Here is a 20741-nt window from a genome sequence, read left to right on the forward strand (position 1 = left end):
ACAAAACTAGAGCACTAGCACAGTCTGTTCTTTCTGCTAAATTTTTTTTTCTCTTCTTGTGAAAAGCACTGCAGCAGGTCAAAGTGATCTTCTCTCCTCCCTTTTCCTATGATTTTGTTATTCATTAATTTAGTGTGGTCCTTCGTATCCATTAGCTGCAGGAAAATTAGAAAAATGATCTCAAGAAATTTATAGCATTCAGAATGGGTACAGAATATAGTCATAGCCACAATCCTAAACCCTGTTAGCAAAAAACCTGCTCTGTGTTTATATACTCAACCATCACAAAATTCCCACAATCCCAGAGCCTTCCTTTATACAGCAAATCTGGACTGTGTATACAGCATGATTCCCACATATCTGCAGATCGGTTTGTTTTGTCCCTGCACAGGTACAACCTTGAGCCACAGCAATGCAGAGTATTTCAGAAAAGATACAGTGTTTTGGAGTGTTTCATTCATAACTGTGTTTCTTCTTTGTGAAATCCTACTCATTCCTATGGCTCACACCGGTATTTCTCATGTACCCTAAAACTAGCAAGGACTACCTTGAATTTCTTGATACCACTCTACCAAACTTTATAATTTTGGGAAAATTAAACCAATAGTCCCACTAGATTTTACAGAAATCAACAGGAGTTTCTTTTGAACAAATACTAAATGAAGCTTTAATGAACATATCCAATCTTTCAGTGATGGATATAGCAACTCTGTTATGTTATCCAGTTGTCAGTAGCTCGACCTGGTGAAAGCGTGCCCAGCATTTTGGGATGGAGTCTTCTTCCCCCCATCACTTTAGTTTTACCTGTTCATTTTCTGGAAGATAATTTTTAAGGCGATACGATGTACTCATACTTCTGCTTTCATTCCCACTCGGTTTAGTGGTCCAAATCCTTCAAAATCCCTATTTGAACCTCTAACATTAAAAACAACACCTGAGAATTATAGGAAAAAAGAGACAGCTAAAAGCCAGCATCTTCCCGGCCCAGTAAAGCTCGTATCTCAGTAAAATGAGCAAAAATACTCTGTAGGGGCCATAATGGATAGAATTTATCTTAAAACTAGAAAATAGGTAGTAATAAACTGCTACTGTCATCCATTATATTTCTTAAATTTAGTTTGTGATATGCACTGCAAATAATGATTCTACAAGCATTTAAAAAATGCAGCAGTAAAAGCTTTCTTCTTTTTAAGAAAGGTATCACCCAGCAGGACAGGGAGAAAACACAATGAGCAAATCTCAAAGAGAGAGAGTGGTTTACTTGTGGAGGCCGGCTAGGCGGTGTGCTTATGAGAGGTGCGGGGCCCATTGCAGAGGCTGCGTTCAAGCTCCTTTCCCTTTCGTCCTGGTAAATTCGATCTCGTTCGGCTTCTGGCAGCTGCAAGAAGTTCTGCATAGCCCGAAGGTTTACCAGTAAGGACTGCGAGGCAGTCTTGGGATCCTCTTCCTTTCGGAGGATTTCTGAGAGCAAGCCCTGTAGGGAGGGAAGAAAAAAACACACTGCAGAGTTAGCCTAGGTGAGCGTCTGTAAAACTGGGCTCTGCAAAGCCACTGCTTATCAGTCCTCTTTCTTCTTTCCCCTGGGCTGAGAATGAGAGCAGCAAATGCACTATTCACTCCACAGAGGAATATATTAATGGCATTTTAGGTAGCAGAGAAGAGAGCGTCAGTTATACCCTTAATTTTATTAAGCATCTGGTTTACATACAACATAAACTGAATCTGCCTAATGGGTCTCCTTCCTTTTACTGGCTTAACTTGCCATGAAACCTTTCACAGTCAACAAACAATCACAAGATGTTAAGAATAAGTGAAATAGAGACAGTGGGGTGTTCTCAGGCTTCCCAGACAAAAAGCACAGCCAGCCTAAAAACATGGCTTTCCACATTTCTAGCAACTTAAACAGCTCTTTGAAAAGAAATGATATTTCACAACTAATCTGATACGATAAACTCACAACGTTCCTAATGTACTGCTTAACTCACTCAGGTCCACATTTTTTATAAGTCAATATATTGTTTTGAGAGTTGTATACTGGAGTTTAACAACGAGTGAGGAAACTCACCATTGGATGCTCCCCCTCCTTCACCTTCCTCCTCCTCCCACTGTCCCCCTCTCCTCACCAGGACAACCCCAATCCTCACCCAGTCCATGGCCTGGGCTATTTATTTGAGCACCTGCTGTACAGGTCCCATTGCTGTACAGGTCCCATTTCCCAAGTCCATTTACCACTGTTGTCCTTGACCACTTTCAGAGTCCAGCAATCATAGGTAAAAGCGAGCGCTGGGGAATGAGAGGAAAACAGCATACAGGGCATCCACAGCAGTGAGCCAGAGAAAAGCAGACTGCAGATGATAGCATGCTGCCAGCAGACAGTACAGACCCCACCAGGTTTCCTATGTAATCATTTCATCTCGGTTCTCAGCAATGGAGTAGGCCTGGCGGTCTGGGACACCTAATTACTCTGAAAGATGAAATATTTATGAACCTGTGAGTGCAACTACAACTTTAACGTCAACAAGTTCTTGAAACCTCCCCCCTGCCAAATTCTCCCTTTAAATACGTCAGGCATACAAAATGCTCTACTGTCTTGAGGTAACAAGGTGATGATAAGAAAACTAACTTTTGCAAAAGCAGATGTGAACTTTTTAGAATAAATGCTGTTGCCATGCTGGGACAAGGAGAGGGTTGGTATGAGAGGCTTTTATTCCTAGTGTAACAAGGGAACACAGATGTGGTTCTAAAGAAATAACACAACCTAATGTTTCTTCTCCTGAAGAACTGTTGTTATCTAGGATAATGGAGGAGTGAATGGATGGAGGGAGGCAAGCAATAAAAAAAAGCTAAAACTAACTAAGAGAGGCAATCCTGAATGAAGATATCCATTCCTAAGGGAGTGCAACAGAACGCTACGGCCTAAGCATCAGCCTCTTCTGTATGGAAGTCTGATGCTCAGAGCACCTATGGCAGTTGTCACCTCTCTCAAAGGTCCTATCCTTAGGGGCAAAAGCCCCTTACCAAGGTGCTGCTGCAAAGCCACCGCTCTCAGGCAGCTGTGCTTAGGCAGGGTCAGAGCCCACCCAGTGCGGCTTTGAGCTCTGCATTTCCCCTGTTGCCCCTCCATCTCTCAGGGGCAATGAGGACGGAGGTGCTAACCACTACACTGGGGCCAGTGTGGTCCTCATGGCCCTGTCTGTGCCTGCACACATAAGAGGGAAATGGGATGGAAAACACAAACAGTCTTTATAGCACCGAGCATGAAAAATAATTTGGAGGAGGATTAAAAAAATAATAATCCTGGGGGATACTTTCTTACCACTATTCTTCATCCCTCCTCTTTTCTGGTATCCAGGCAGAAACTACGCAGAAGGCAAATAAATGCATTAACAGACAAAAGTGGCATTTTGGTGGAGAGTAAGTTTTAAAATTTTTCTTAATGACTAATCTAATAATAAATTTACTTATTAGCAAATATGGAAATTAAATTCTCGTCTTCCATTTTTTTCTACTTCTAAGTAGTCAAACCCACAGTTACTATTGTTTGTCAGTGGTAGGGTTACATGACCCATCCTCCAAGGGAGGCAAAGAATGACTTTGTGCCACTGGAGACAAGGCAAAGCTGTCTGCAGAGCACAGGATGTACGACGGAGGTGTAAACACATTTGATTTCTGACCACTATTGTGCTGAAAATCACTGCACCAGGATTAAAAAGAAGAAAGAAAAACTGAACTTGAGTGGACTGATCATCAGCAGGAGAGGAGGCTCCTTACTAACAGACAGCCTATTGTCAGCCACAGGAAATGTCCTTGAAAAATACTTTAGCCCATAATAGAAAATATTTGCTAATATAAGCCTTTGCCACATAGTGGGCAGCTAAAAAAAGCAGAAAAGGCTGTTTTTCTTGTATAACTTTTCCCCCCTCAGTGAAATAAAGAAAGAAAATTGGGTTTTGTAGTTTTCTTGCGTTTGTCAGTACAACCATTGCTGCAGGACACCTCTTGGTGATTAGATATGCCATTAAGTATTCATTGCCCTCTCCTTCCCCCATCGCTGCCAGGACTCTTCGCATGAGCTGGGAGCAGAGCAGAGGACACAGATGCAGAGAGATCAGAGGAGATGAGAGAGTGGGGAGAAAGCAAGGAAGAGGTGTTTTCTTCTAGGAGCTTTGAACCTAAAGGTCAGAATATGCGAGAAAATAACATGAGAAAAAAGGTATAGTACCAGGTGCAGGCAAAGTCTTACAATACAGTTTGCCTGCTTCATATATTACTTCATTTCTACTATTCAATTTTCTGAGCACAAAACTTCAGCTAAGATTGTTAGACAAGATGTAAAATGGGAAAATCCTAGAAAGAAAACATCAGCTCTCATATCCTGCCCCGTGCCGATATGCAGAGATTTACCGTTTGTTTTACCAGGCCTGAACTGGTTTGCCAAGGTACAAGTCTTGGTGTGATCTCCTGATATTGTACTTCAGGTTGCATAAAAGCTAAATGTTGTTTTGCATAGAGACTATAAACACCGTTAGGCTCAGAGTCCTCCTCACTGTTCCTCCCTTGTATTCTTTTTGCACTGGAAATGTATTTTCTTAAAATGTTACCAGGTCTCATTGAAAAAAAGAAAGTTTACATGTCATCACAAGTATAATTCATTACTAATTGCACAAAAATGTTCAATAAATATTATCAGGGCTTTCAAAAGCTAATTATGAATTCTTTAAAAATGGAGATAAATGCAAGTGTCTGCCAATATGAACAAAAACACTGTCTGGCCCCCAGTTTGTCTTCTCTTTGAACATAATCACTGATTCAAATAGATTTTATCAGCCTGATAGAACTTCAAAGCTCCCAGAAGAAAAATGCCATTTGCCCAAACCTCCCCCAAAACAGGCAGAACATCCCTGAACGCTACCCCTCTCTGTTGCAGGGTGCTCCCATCCCATGTCCAGGTGGAAGATTATTCGCAAGCTCCACCCACAAGCCTGGATCCCTGCCAAGTAAGTTATAAGCAGACACATTTATCTGTGTCGCTTAGTAGCAAGAGGAGAGCTGTCATGATAGTGTAATAGCACCTTTTTACCTTTTATTCAATAGTGATATGGGTAGTGTGCTTTTTCTTAAATTACACTACGAAGAATTATATGAATACAGTGGCAATTTCTGTTATAGTTAAGCAGGCAAATTTCTCTCTACCACATAATTTACAGAACTCAAATTCAATAAAACATTACATGATGGTCCATTACTGTTATCAATTTTGAATAATCCATCTTCATTTTTCATTTTACTGGAAAATAAAGTGTGCCAAAGACAAAGTGGAGGGAAAAAAAAGTGCCTGAGAAGGTGGTTTGTGTAAACTTAGATTTTGTTTTAAAATTACATGGAGCCGTTTACTGCATCCAAGTGTTCTCCCTCGAAATAGCAATTGCCCAGAATTAGCACGAGCACAGTCCTAAATACACAAAAGTTTTCACATATGAGAAAAGGCATTATACATGAATGAAAGGCAATGTATCCTGGCAGCTAATATTTTAAACAAGCATGGGGGTAAAGTAGAAAGGAGGGGGAAAGAAAAGGTATCTGGCAGAAACGCTGAGAAGTACTTAAAACCCTCAAGATGAAAAACTGTCACTGGTGGGAAGAAAAAAAATTACAGTAGTCAGACATGGCAAAAGCAGCAAAAAGCACTCCCCCTCCTTTCGTGATGATGGAGCCGAGAGGTCACCTCTGTACAGCAGCACCCGAGTTCATGTGGCAAATGTTACGGTTGAAAGTGTACACAAACAGAGACGGGCAGCCCCGAGTTACAGTTCCAACCACAACCATGACTAACACAATTCCTTGCTCATGCGGTACGTACATGTCACCCTGCATGCACCAGGTTAAGCTACGCCTTCAAGTCAAATGTCAGACTTGCTTGTGGGAACCCAAGCTTTCCGTTTCCTGACTCATGTTTACATTTACAAACAGACGACAGAAAGGGTACAGAAGTTTGTTTATTTGTTCAGGCCGCCGAAGGTGGTTCAGCTGAACAAACGCCAATGCTCCGCTCCAGCTCTCTCGAGAAGCACAAAACAGAGCAGAGAGCCTCCCAGTTCAACTGTGAATTTGCAGGGGCAGGCTGAGCCCCTCTGCTGACGGGAGGCTCTGGCAGAGGCCGGCACGGGCACCGCGCTCTGCGGGGCTGTCCCGATATATCGGCGCTGGCGCCCCGTGGCTGCTCCGTGCCACCCAGGCCAGCGAGCTGATCCCAAATGACATTTTCTCACCAGCAAAGCGCAAGAAAAGACTGAACTCACTCTTTCAAGAGAGCGGAGGTGTCTGCATAGTGCACTGACGTCAGCCGGAAAAAATACCATGTTTATTAATTCTGCCAAACAGCAACCAAAACATAAGTGGCTTGATTTACCAAAATTACCCCAGCAAACAGAGAGACTGGTAGACATGCCTGGTAGCCATGCTTGAGGTGAAACTCGGATGGACCAGCACAAATCCTGACTCAACAAACTTTTCCCTGGTGCACTACAAAGAGGTGCTAACAGGATTCAATCTGTTTCTTTGCAGCCAGCGAGCTGGAATCGCAACTGCTGAAGGACAAATAACACTTCAGACCCCACTGCGCTCTGAAGCCTTCCTAGAAGGACTACTGTGAAATTTCTCATGGGGAGAGGTGCTCCACCCTCCAAAACTACTTCTGCTCCCTACAACAATTGTTCTATTGTGCCTGTATAGATGTTAATTTTCATTCAAGTTACAGCTTTCTGGACTCCTCTTTGATTAAACTTTGCAAGGCACATTCCTGAGAACTACAAATTTTTGAAACTACCATTTTGAAGTCAGGGGTAGGGGGGAAGTTATCCAAGAAGATATTAAGGACACTGCTTCAATGACACCCTGGTTTTCAGAATTAATTTTACCAAATCCTTCCCTTTGAGCTGGGAAGAGGTAGAAATATTTCTACTCAACATTTTTGCCCCCAAACAAAAATTTTTGAAAATTAGGGCCAAGTGTTGAATTACCACACTAAGCCCGTAGAACCCACCCTTCCCACCGAAACCTGCCACCAAATTCTGTATTCACATTGTAGAGCACAAGTCTGTAAAAAAAGAGGTGCCAACATCTTCAGCCAATTCCACCAAAGTCCACTTTTATTGCCAAAACATTAAGGAAATTACTTTTAGTTTATAGTTCACTTCCTTCCTTAACTTTTATGCAGAAAGCAAATCTCTCCCCTCATCTGAGACTGTATCTCGACATCAGGGGTTTTTTGCACAGAACTCCTAAGCGATTTCAGTGACATCTTCTGCCTTTAGAAACTGATGGCATGATATGGTCCCTGGACACAGCTCAAATATGCTTGTGACAGTTTCAAAAATGTCAGTGGTAAGCCTGAGTTAGCTTTTTATCTCAGAAAACAGTAGATGAATTTAAACAAGCATTTTTACTTGCTCTAGCCAAAATAAAAAACAAACCAAAAAAAAAAAGACAAAAGATATTACATCAATATTAGAAAAGAACTTCTAAATAGCATCAGTTATTAAAGCGCTACTCTAATTTTAGTTAAATGTGGTGTATCCTTGAATAAGCTGTGATAAATTCTGAAGTACAGCAAGCAGAACAAATTTAAGTGTTTTCATATAAGAATCACAGGTATCTCTACCTATGTTTATACTTGGACATTAGCTGTTACTGTGGGTAAAATTGACAATTTTCAGTTTTGCAAAGGTGAAATGTGCCTACAAGAAACTCCTCTGGATTTCAGTAGGGCTTTGCTTCATATGAAAAGTATGCTATTTCTTGGCAACACTGAGGCTAACATTGTCTATGCTCCTAGTATTTTTCCCTTCTGTTCCCTATGTTTGCCACATTACATAACAAATACTGCAAAATCTTATGTAGCTAACTGCAAATACTAATTTGATTAGCTAACACAGTTTGTAGGATATAAGGATACTACCCTGTGTTATTTCAAGTTGATTTGGCTGAAAATTGCCGAAGTATATTACATATATATTTCATATCTCTTCATGGAATTTGTTTTCAACGTTCATTTTGGGGTTTCCTCCCAGTTTTGGGTCACTTTGAACACATTTTACCAAGATGGTTAACCACAACGTCTGTGGAAGAATTGAACTTTAAACAAATATTTAGTAACATTGGTAGTAAGAAAAATATATAGTAATCAGGAATCACTATTTGCCCTAGAAATCTGGTTCTACAGTTGCATTCACCACATCTCAAGAGCATCTTCTCATACAGTGTCATATAAATTCAATGTCCAGTCAGAACCAATCATCCTTGTATTTTAGGTAACAAATACTATCCATGCACAGACGATAGACCAAAAGCTGTAGGCAAAACTACCTGACAAAAACTGAACAAATGACTTTGCAGGGGGAAGAAAGTTGAGAGAAAACAAGCTGCTTTTAGGCAAGTCTGAGAAAGAAATAAATATATAATAAACTAATTATTTTCTAAATTATTTGCTTGGCTGTTTGTCCAGGTAAGATAGCAGCTGCAAACCATTGTAACTTAAAGCTACAATTATTACTTCAATACTTTATAATTTCATGAGCTAAAATATTAAAAATTGTATTAAACAAAACTCTATGTCATTTATTTGTAAATATAACAACTGACACTGCCTGGACTCAACTTACGTAAGTAATCCTTGCATGAGTTAATGTATCCCATGGAATTTGGTATGAAAGACCCAGATCTTGAAAGATTCCTCTGCTGTTAAGAGGAAAGACACACACACACACACACACAGAGCTCTACAGAGAATTCACACCATGACTCTACTTTCTTTTAGCTAAAGGAAGATGTAAAAATTTTTAAGGCAATAATAATTCAGAACAATTACAAATGACATGCTGATTCAAACCTGGTACCAGTGCATTTGAAACAGAATTTTTATCCTCTAAGCTATGCAGGGAGAAACATCAACATTTCAAGAGAAGCCCAAATTATGATTATTTTTTTTTACTGTATTCTGCAGTAGACAAATACTTGTTCCCTAAGTTTAAAAATGTGGAATCCAAGGCAAATTTACCTGTGTCTTTTTAAAATATTTCCTATTAAAAAAAATTCCTATTTTATTTTCTGTTAAAATAGACTTCTAAAATTTTGAGATCTTATTATTTCTATTGGATATACTGACATTTCTTCCATAATTTCTGCTTGATTAAATTCCATGCAACATGGCATTAAGTTAAATTCATAGAGCAGAATAAATTATAACAGGGTTAGCTTCTAAAACAGGTGTAAAAAATAACACATTTTAGTGTTACTTATCAGCTTTGCTAGGGCTAGCTTTTTCTGCATTGAAGAGCTGAAGTATATGTTCTGACGTGGACATCGGCAATCTCAGCAACTACTGTTTTTGCAACAAACTGCAAAAATACATGAAAAGAGTAGATGATCTAAAAATAAAGCTTTTTTTTTTTTAATCTTTTCAGAAGCCTGAAAAGATATTATTTAGACTTTCACTACAAAATAGTAAAAACAAACGTGAACAAGAATAGAAGACGATCTCCAGTACACCTGTGAAAGAAGACAAGTTGTTCAGTACATGCACGTGGTCAGGATGGGTATACCTTTGCAACACAAAAGGCAATCTGTTGGGTGACTTTGTGAATGGTTCTGCATAGAGCTGTTCATTTCCTTCCCAGGGAATATTCAGTTATTCATAAACCATCACAACTGGAGAGGAACCAAGGTGTCTGTAAGAACCATGGGTATTTCCACAAACCAATTACTGAAGATTTCTGTATTTTATCAACATGGACACTGGTCCTGCAAGGAAGCGTAATTCCTTCACAGGAGCTAAGTGGCAAGGCAGAAATGAGGAGAAAGACTTAAAAGGTGATAATTACAAAATAGAGAGGGAAAGAAGGGACTCTTAGATTTAGAAAAAATAAGAAGAAAGATGACTGACCTGAGTTCGGTTAAAAGCCACACGTGCAAATACTGCCTGTGAGATTCCTGCTCGTTTCAGTTCATCACGGACCCACTGGTAGATTTCGGAAGACACCTCTGTGTTTGTTGAGACCTGCTGCTCCAACGGCTTGTTCATGGATCTACTGACAGGAGGAGGGTGGTTCAAGTACTGTTGGTTTAAGGACTGCTGGGCTAGAAGTCTGTTCACTGCATACTGCTGGTTCAGCAACTGGGCCATTACCAGCTGCTGATTTACCAGCTGAGGGCTAATGGGAGTAGATACAAGTCCAGGGTGCAGGTTTGGAAGCGGGGTCCGAACTGATGGTTGACTACCATGAGAAAGCTGAACAGGGGATGGAGGCTGTTCGGCTGTGTTCCCTGGGACCGGCTGCTGACCGAAGTTGACATGGTTGGCACCTTGCTGGGATAGTTCAGAAAGGCTATCCATCTCAACTATGGTGGAAGAGAAACATTGAAAAAGCCAACATAAGACTGGAAATCACAAACTTCATGCTCCTCGCAAGACGTGCTAATAAAAATAAACAAATACAAAATGGCGCATTCAGGTTCAAGCTTACTGTACTCTCCAGCCTAGATCAGAGGGCCTATAACATCACTGTTGCAGCTATTTGCCTTCAAAACTTACACACAAATAATGATGTAGTGAATATTTAAAAAAAAATAATAAAATCCAACAAACTGCCCATCATCGTCACTGGGCCCTAGGAGGTACCAGCAGAACATCAGAGTCAAAACCACATGCTGGAAACCACATACGGCAAAGGAGTAACCTCCTGAGAGTTTGGCAAAGGCGCAATGCAGCCAAACCCCGAGCGTTTTTGCAGAGCTCATCCCGCAGCAATGGATGCAGGGGACGTCAGACAAGGCAGTAAGCAACTAGAGAGGGGGCACAGATGAGAGACAGGAAACCACTCTGTGCGCTGCAGAAGATGCAGGTGAAATGGTAAGTGCATCTGCGCAAACGGTAAGGGGGTCTGTCATGGGAAAGCACACCCCAACCAGAGAGGAGCAGAGAGAAAGACGACCCCGGTGACTGGTTTCGTTCCTCCCGCCATGTCCTCGCCATGACATCTGCAGTTCCCAGCCACTAGAAATCTGTAACAAGCAGGGTGGGGTGTGGACCTCCCCATGCTCTGCTAATTTCTAGATGCTGCATCAATTGTATGGGACTGCTAGGAACTAGTATAATTTATGTAAATTACACAGATGGGCTGCTTTATCTTGCAACCATGTATGCATGTTTTTTTCAGTGACTTGCAACATGGTTGAATTTTTTTCTTATATTAACTCATCTGCCTTGACACACCCTCCTTTTTAATTAACAACATAGTTTTTTAAACTACAAGAGTTCTTCCAGCTCCCCTCTTGTGCAAGATAAGACAATATAAAATAACTCTAGGCTGAAGTAAAGGAGTCTCCTTTTTTATCAGTGTATGTCACTTTTTCATTTTAAACAATCTCAGTTCTAGAGCTTTAGCAATGCTGGTCTGGAAATAGCCTTAAGAAAATATGCTTTATTTGAAAACCAAAACTCCAGTAGCTTCACAAAAGTGTGGTAGCAATTTTTTTCTTATACTAGTAAAGCATATTAAACAAATAAAAAGGCAGTGTCTGAGCTTTTCATAGTAATTATGATCTTCACTAACAGTCTCTCAGTGCAAGACCACCCTTTCCTCCACAGGGGTGAGAGCTGGAAGAAGAAATCGGCACCTGGATTCCCACACCAGCCCTGCCTTCCCTCTCTGTCCTATCACGGGCAGAAATTTAAAAAATGAAAAGCAAGCCGGTTGTTCTGCAGAGAAGTGTGGTGTGCAGAGCCTGGATCAGTCCTCCAGCAGAGCACCCGCTGCTCCTCACCCTTGTGGCTTCGGGGGCAGTGCTGCCCCTCCCCACAGCATTAGGTAACACAGGAATACACACCACATACCCCCCCCATGTTTCCTACGCACTGGCTTCATTGTCCCTGAATGAACGGATGGATGAACGGATGGCGAACCTGTCTTGGCAGGTCACGTAAGGAAAATTTGGCAGGGGCTGCCCCGTGCAGGAGCACTGCTGCCATGGAGGTGGGAGAAGCTGCTGCAGAGAGGTCACCGTCCCACGCAGGCACTCTGCTGCCTGGCGCACGGACCACCTGAAACCAAGTGAAGTCTTACCACCGACTTCGGTGGTCTCAGAAGAGGGCTCGGTGTTGCACAGAAGGTATAAAGTAGATAAAGGAAAGAAGCTGCCTTTTTTCACTGGCGGAAAGTAGAGATCAACCCAAGTGGGCCATTCACTTGGAATAGTAATTCAAGCAATTATCACAAAAGTGATGCATTGTCTTCATTACAGCCTTAAGCTATAAAAGGCAAGGAACCTGTTTTGGTAGATGAATGATTTTGCTTCAAATACTGAAAGCTAAGTCAAGCTCAAAATTCAATCCAAATTGAGGTCCCATTTCTTCATTCTGTTGAAAACTACATAGAAATTTTCTGACATAAAGTGTTTAAAATTATGTTAACAGGTTTAAGAAATAGTTTTAAAAAGGGACAATACAGAAATATATAAGGTATTACAGAATTAGTATGTCCCACTGATGGATTTTTTTTCTCCAGTATTTTACTTGTACTTACTACAAAAAGCAAACAATTGTCACAACAACTATTTGTTAAAATGAATTGAAATCAGGGTCCCAAAGTTAGAGAAAGATATGAATTTATAAAATTATAGCAGTGTTTTTGGAAGGCAGTGATAGTTATAGAAGCCTGTTTCTTTAAATATACATTAGCCAGAGGAAAAAAAAACAAAAACAAAAACAAAAAAAACCACCAACAACCCCCCCAATACATTCAAAAAATCAGTCCATCACAGTTCCAGGAACAGGTTTTTTAAACAATTATTCTGGGTGGTAGAAGATCTCTAGATTTACAAATGACAGCTTTACATCTCTGGCAACCCAAGTCAGTTTGGCTGTTTCAATAGCAAATATTTATTTAAATGAATTCTTTCACTATATATGTACTTTCTACATCTACTCATCAAAAGCATCCTAAACTTATCATGAAGGGACCTGGCTTCCTTATGACTGTGACAGACCTCAACGTGACACATAATGGTATGTATCCACCATCATGGCAATTTTTTTAAATTTTTTTTTTTGCTTACCCATCATATCTTTTGCCTTCTTGAAATGTTTATACCACCTTCCAAATTCCTGACATTTTGCTGCTGAGACATTTGCATAGTAAGTGCTGTTCACAATGGAAGAAATCATACTCTGTGTGAAAAGGGGAGAAGAAAAAAAAATCTGTAATACAGAGCAGTACAAGTCAAAGCACAAATTACCTCAATTGTTGAAACCATTATATTTTTAGAGTTTGAGAACCATATTGCATTTTTAATCCTATCATCCAAAGCCTTTTAAAAAACTCATTAATTGAGCATAAAACCAAACCAAGGTGTATTGTAAATGGGAGCAAAAAAAGCAGATGTACTAAGGGAAGAACAAAGTTATCGACCAAGAAACATCAGGCAATGGGATGTGCTCTGGATGGAAGATGTTAATCTTCAAAGTGCATTTTGTTCGTACTATTTCTGCTTTTAAGTTTGATTGACCCTTCACGTACCCACACAAGTTTACAGGCATACAAATCCTACGCTGACGCTAAAAACGCAAGCAATGCCCCAAGTTACCCATGCCCATTCCCTTTGTGCCCTTATCACAGGGCAGACACCAGAAAATAGTACAATGAAAGTTTATCTGAATGACCCATTAGTAGAATAAAATAAGAGGGTAAAATAAAATATGTATGTAACAACCCCAAACGAACACAGACTTGCTTTTCCTAAACAGGGTATTTTAAGTGATTTGCAGAACAGGCTTATGAAAAGCTCTTATTGTCATGTCTAATTCTGTAACTGAATATTAGCTGTAAAATAGACCAAAGGATGATAGAGACAATTTTTTCTCAAAGGTTCTCGAGATATCAGATAGCTACAGTGAGAATTTTACCTTCTGCTCAGTTTTGACCAATTTTAAAATAGTAGAATTTACAATGCATAAAACTTTCAGTTCCACTACATTCTTTTACAAAATCAATTAAGACTAAGCCTTGCAAAATGAGATAATGCTCCAACTTGAAAATTATACTCAGTATATGATGTATGAACAACAAAATTAGCAAATGTAATTTCAATAGACTGAACTTTGCCACCCTTTAGATGTCTATGTGGAAAGCAGTTCCTTTTAGCTTAACTACAGGAATTGTCCAGCGTATTGAGAAGACAATGACAGCCAAGAAGATGAAGCCCTGATTATTATGTTTCTTTGCTATTCAGCATGTAACATTTAGCTATATTTGTACTGTCATAAAATTGATGTACAGCATTAACCCTCTGTTACACAAACTGCAGTAAACACTGGAAGAAAGAGTTTGGAGTACAAATGCAATATGAGTCTTCTTCTATAAGACTAGTTCACTTCTGAGTAAAAGTACCTTGATTACTGATCTTAGTGAAGTTCATTATAACCATTTTCTAATGTATTACTCAGTAACAAGCTATTTGTGGAGGCTCAGAACTGTGAGAGTGAGGCCAAATGTGGATACCCTCTACTCACCAGGCAGCTATTTTAATGTTTCTCTGAATCACCAAAATTCTTACGATTCCTTGATATTAACCTGGCATTTCTGAAATTAGCTAGAAGCCTTTTGTCAGTGGTATAAAAGGAAAATGAAATCTTAATAGACTACTGCAGCTCTAGCCTGAATGACCTGAACCAAGCTCAGCTGAACCCAATTTCAATTTCCAATATAATAGCAGTATCATTAATGTCTAATACTTACAAAATTATTGTTTAAGCTCTTTTACAGATTAAACCATTTTAAACATAGGCACATGATACATAAGGCATGATTTAAAAAGTCCTTTGGATCTGAACTGGTAAATTATATGAATGCACACTTACTATACATACAAAACCTGCATAACTGCATGTGCAAAATAGAAACTGCACATGTAATGGGCCACCATCCCATATTAGCTTCTGCATATTTTGTGGATGTCATTTAGACTTCAGAGTGGTTTTCTCTCATTTTACTTTGTACCTTTCAGATGTCTTCTCCTGCCCAAACAACTTTAGTAAGTATGAAAACTTGTATATTAACAATAATTTTAATAAATTACCTATTATTGATGAAGATGTTTGTCTACAATTTCCTAGTCCTCCCTTCCATGTCATTTTACAAAGAAGATATGCCAATGACATGACAGTTTGTGACTGCTTCTTCAGAAATAAATGTAATGCAGTTACTTTATTTTACAACCAAATAGGGGACTGGTCTGTTTAAATAACACTGCTAGGAATTTTAGCTTCTTTGACACAATATGAATTTCAGGCTCTGATGGCTAATACTGGGATTTTACTCCAGCTCTTCAAAGTAGATAAAAAAAAACCCTACAGACATTATCAACACATTTTAAAATGAAAATTATCCTGCTTTTTCTTTGAGAACACTTCATGCAAGCATTCAAGTGATATTACCTACGCTAAGAATCCTCATCAGGAGGAATCAATGATTTATTTACTAATTCACTGAAGGCAAAATTTTACAAGCCAGATAAAATATTACTACCTTGTTAACTCAGAAAATAACTTGACAACATTGAATTTCATTGTTTCTATGCTTTATTTATTGTCATCAAACCTGCAGTCACGTCAGTGCAGAGAGACGCACTTTACTATAGAAATCCCTATATAATTCCTATTGCTGTAGAGTTCCTATATGTTTTAATGGCAATCTACATATACACATGCCCACTATACTTAGGGCCTAAAACTGAAGATTAACCCAATGAGTTAGTGGTCTTCAGAGATCCACAATCTAGACTGGAGGCATATTGAAGTTTTTCTTATTTCCTGGGTCATTACATGTGAGGAGCTCCCCATGTCTTGGCTTATACTTATCAATAATCAAAATGAAAATTATTGTATTTGAAGCACATCATATTCAGGTACTACTGTACATAGACATTCCTTATCTGTAAGGCACAGAGGCAGATGTCTTCCATATACAAGGATGACGAATATAAATATATCATACAAATATTCACATGCATCACATTCATCTCTCAATCTGATTTCTTTTTTGCACGTCACAAAGAAAATTGAAAGAACGCAAAAACTGGTCACAGAGCTGCAGTCTTAAGGTATTTCCTAGAAGTTTATCCTTGAAAGAAAGTTGCAAGACTTCAAGATCCCAAATTTCCCTCTTTGCCCTCTCTCCACGCCCCCTCCCCAACCACATCACTTGCAGTCCTGTTATGAGAATCAGGAGATCTCATCTGAAATGATGCCACCTTCACAGAAATCCCACTATTCTGGAATGATACCATCTGCTGCAGCCCAAGTGCTCTTTTTTTAGCCAAATAAGTTAATTATAATTAGGCATCCAACAACTGTGTGGAGGTAGGGGTGGAATTTGTTCTGAAGTTCAGCTGAGGTTCACCCAGCGTAGTTTGAACCAAATCCCATTCTCTCACGAAGATTAAATACCAGAGGTTTGAAAACCAGACACCATCATTTCTCAAAGAAGTTGGGGAACTCCCTGGGGAATATCTTAAATCTCAACCAGAACTCTTTTCATACACCCATCAGACAAAACCTGATAAAACAGTAGCATCAGACACCTTTCGTATTGTGCCAGAGCCCAACGCAAGGTGCATCCTGCAAGACATGGGAAGGACCCGAGCCTTCCATGCCAGCTGGTCGCCGTAGCCACCGCTGCAGGTACTACAAGGGAGGCATTTCTGAGTCATTGCCTCCAACAGTGCTCTCCAACCAGGTGAAGTATTGTTCGAACATCGCTAAAAGTATACTGTTGTCCTTTTTGCAAAACAACAAAAACAATGTTAATCAGGTTAATTCAATCATCTAAACCAAAACTGTTCATGCTTTTCTGCCAAATCAACCAACCACAGCAAAATCTGTTATCAGTGATTGCTCAGCTTCCAGTCAAAAACGCTTTTAACCCCCACAGTCCCAAAACTTCCCCTAAATAACCTTAAAATTATTTTTATATGGGCAGAATGAGGTTGTTTTCATGCCTCATGAAGGGGTAGTTGGGCTGCAGTATTTACACAGAACAAATACATGCTAACAGACTTAGCAGAGAGTAACAGACACAGCAGCTTCCTAAAACAACTCGGCTGAATTAGGTATCAGGGATTCCTTTGAAAATGAAACATTTCCCTCAAAAGGAGCATTGTAACCAAAACTTATTTAGGCCTTCCAGGTTGTTTAACTAGGAAAAAAAAAAAAAAAAAAAAAGAGCTTTTCTGCAACTCATTCATCGGTGTTTAAAGCTTCAAGCCTGCTCAGTGGAAGGGGCAAGGGCTGCAACAACTTATTTACACAATTATCTAAATACGATTAAACAGCTGATGGACAAATATTAAACTGGAAAATGTATAGTCATTTCAGCTTAATGTAATCCTCTTTCTGTAAACACCCAAGATGATTTTTTTTCAACCAGAACAGTCCTGACATCTCATAAGCCTAAGGGTGAATAGCAAGAGATTGTTTTTGATAGTTATAAATATTCAAAAGACATGCAGACCATCTGCTTTCATAATACAGGTAAAGCAAGACTGAAATGGTGACTGCTGTATAAAAATGGTTCTTTTAACAAAGTCTTCCTCTCCTCGAAAACTATAAAGACAGATGTCAAAAACTGTTTACACAGGGTAATCAGGAGCGTGCAAAATGTAATATTCCTTTTACACACAGTGCTTGCTAAAGAGATTTTTTTTTCTTTTTCTTCCCATCTGTGTGTTGCAACACATTTCTACAAGTTAAAAACATTTTTTCAAACAGAGATCTCATGAATACCCAAAAACATGCTATCTGGTTTCTGAATGCTAATTAATTTCAACTAAGGAATCTGATTTTTTTTCTGTAGGAAGGAATGCATGCTTTTGAAATGGAGTACTTCAACAATAACAGGCACTGAAAACAGAACACCCCACAAGTTTAATTTTGCACTAGTTTGACACTGGCTATTTTCACAACTGTTTTACATTCAAACCCGCATCTGCTAAATCTGGCTATGAGACAGACAGCAACTATTCTCCCGCTTTTCAAATGAGATTTTATTTATGTTTTACCATTTATCAAGTTTTTCAGTATAAAGCCTTGTAACAACATAATGGTTTTGTCAAGTGGTAAGTAGAAGACACCTCATCTTCCAAGCAGAATATGAACAGTGCTGCCCATAAACCCTACAGTCAATTTTCAGAGCTGAAACACTAATCTTGACAGTAACCTTTTAATGTATTATATTAATGGCACAGAGGCGTTAAGCACCTTTTTTATAATTCTCAATAAAATGAACATTTACTGAACAATCTGTCAAACTACTGGCTCCATTTTTTAAAGCCAAACTTTTAAGGCTCTATTCTATTTTCTCTTCTATAAATCCTCCACTTTACATCCCTAGACACCAGCAGGGTAGCATGTTCCAATGCTGCAACCCTAACATGCCTTTAAAAAAAAAAAATAGAAAAAGAAAAAAAAAAGAAAAAAAAAGAAAAAGAGAAAAGCTATGAGCCTTTGTCCCTAGACCTAGTTTGAATAGTGATAAAGTTGCAGCACAGAACAGAACTTAAAGATTGAGGGGGGGAGGAGGAGGATCTTTTCATAAAGGACAGAGGAACTTTGTTTCCCTGATCCTAGCCACTATCAGTGGCTTTTGTTTGCGTGGAAATCACAAGCACCAGTTTTAATACAAGCCGTACTCTTAGGAGTGCTTATTTCTCAGGAGGCTCTACGTTAACATTTTTCAAATGAGAAGGGGACATTCAAGCCCCAACCGGATAACACAAGATTATCCCCAAATCAAAAGATTTTAGCCTGCCTCTGCCTACGCCAGCCCACGTACTGCAAAAACCCAACCAGGGCAAAATGTTGTTCTTAGTGTTCTGGTATGGCAGAGAATTATCATGTGCCACTCCGAATAAAAGCAGATCAAATATATCCAGCCACTAGCTGTTTTTTGAACAAGGAATAATGAAATGGACAGTTTAATTGCATATGAAGAATTATGTTGAATTCCTTGGTCCGTTACCTTGAACTATAGCAAGTAATGCAATGGAATTTCTTGTCATATGCCCTATAAACATGTAGGATAAGGGAAAAAACCACAGATGGACAGAGAAGAAAAAACTTTTGTTTGTGCCTTTGGCATTGCACTTGGATGGCTATCTGACCTCCATACTGTTGCCAGGGTCAGGAGAAGTAAGGATCTGCATGGCAAATGCTGGTCATATAAGTTAAAACTGCCTAAAGGCAGATTTAAAATGATGGCACTAGCTTTTCTTCCAATACATAAGCATGTCTTTCCTCCTTTCTCCTATCCTTGTAAAGCCTAAATTATCTCCTCCTCCTTTTCTGCCTTATGTTGTCCTTATGTATTATAAATGTACATATTAATGTAAACATGAAGCTACACTGAATGTAATGAGGGAAGACATAAACCAAAAAGAATCCCAACTGTATATACATACATATACACATATATTTATATATGTATAGAAATATACCCACACATGAGAAGATTGTGAAAATCAGAAATGAGGATTCAGCATCTGAAGGAACTGATCCTTGCATTATTTTTACCATTTTGTAATGCAAATTCCCAGTTACTGCATGACAGAGCAGCATTCTCCCAATGTTTTCTGAGCATCTCCCACTGACAGATATAAATAAAGCTCAAATAAAAAGCTGCTTCCTAAGATACTAGTCTTATATCTACAAAGGTTAAAAGCTTAGAGAGCAAGACAGGTAGGTGGGAAACGTTAATTCAGATTTGAAGAACTTCATAACTGCTTTACAAGCTTTATGGCAAGTGCTTAGACTTTAATAAAAAAGAAAGAAAAAGAAGTCACAACCTCAACCTATAAAAGATAAGACGACATAACACATTTTTGCCTTCATTGTCAGATGTCCAACATGAATCTTTTTAAGAATCCCGGGTTTTATTGCACACCATTTGTAAATAGCAGGTACGTAGTAGTAAAAGTCCTGGCTAAACCCTTCCTAAAATCAACGTGGATAAAATATAAAATGCAAAATAATCAGTATTCAGTAAGTTAATTCTTGGTTTACTTCATGGAATGAAAAAGGTCCTGTATTTTGAGGGGTGAATTATTACATCCTAAGGTATTTAGTCTGCAAGTGCCTTTGCCAGAAGAGCTCTGAAACCTGAAAGCTCCACGGGTAAGGAAAGCACTATCCATTTTAGCCAGCAATCTGCTTGAAAAAGCTGTTATGAAGTAACTAGATCGCTTTAAACTGCTCTTTTAGCTTGAATTGGGAATGCATATTTTCAAAGGCTCTCCCCATTGCTCCTACTTCGATGCCCATCACAAAGCTATCTCGGGGTGTACAGGCAGAATTCCTGCTAGATGAAGCCAAACCCAGAAGCCATGCTCCAACTGTGGCTGGACTTCAAGTCCACAGAATCAGCGCTAAGCTACTCCAGGGTAAATTCCATCCTTCCTTCCCAGTCCTCTAACGTGGAGACAGGGTCCTCAGCCCCTCTCCAGGCTGCTGCTGTTCCTACACTAGGCAATGCAGTAGGTGCAGCCTGCGCGCCTGTGCTCACCTCTTCTCCTCGGGACACCGGGAGCGAGACTAGAGGAAGCTGGAGCCCAGGAGGACAATCCAGATCATACATGACGGACGTGGACAGGGCAAACCAGCATTTCTTGTACAGGAATAAAGGTTGAGGTAGGTGGGG

At 39.4% G+C, this 20741-nt stretch overlaps 1 protein-coding gene across 11 annotated transcripts in view; it reads right to left on the minus strand.

Annotated features, from left to right (window-relative positions):
- SATB1 (SATB homeobox 1) overlaps positions 1-20741 on the minus strand; it is a 115525-nt gene that overhangs the window by 34517 nt on the left and 60267 nt on the right. For all 11 annotated transcript variants that reach the window (XM_075051991.1, XM_075051948.1, XM_075051987.1 and 8 more), the window contains 3 exons: positions 13111-13222; positions 9941-10395; positions 1262-1474 (listed from right to left, as the gene is read on the minus strand). In XM_075051991.1, the coding sequence (XP_074908092.1) occupies positions 1262-1474; positions 9941-10395; positions 13111-13222 (780 nt within the window). The remainder of the gene's footprint in view (positions 1-1261; positions 1475-9940; positions 10396-13110; positions 13223-20741) is intronic.

Source organism: Buteo buteo, chromosome 2 (genome assembly GCF_964188355.1).
Source record: "Buteo buteo chromosome 2, bButBut1.hap1.1, whole genome shotgun sequence".
Lineage (NCBI taxonomy): Eukaryota > Metazoa > Chordata > Aves > Accipitriformes > Accipitridae > Buteo > Buteo buteo.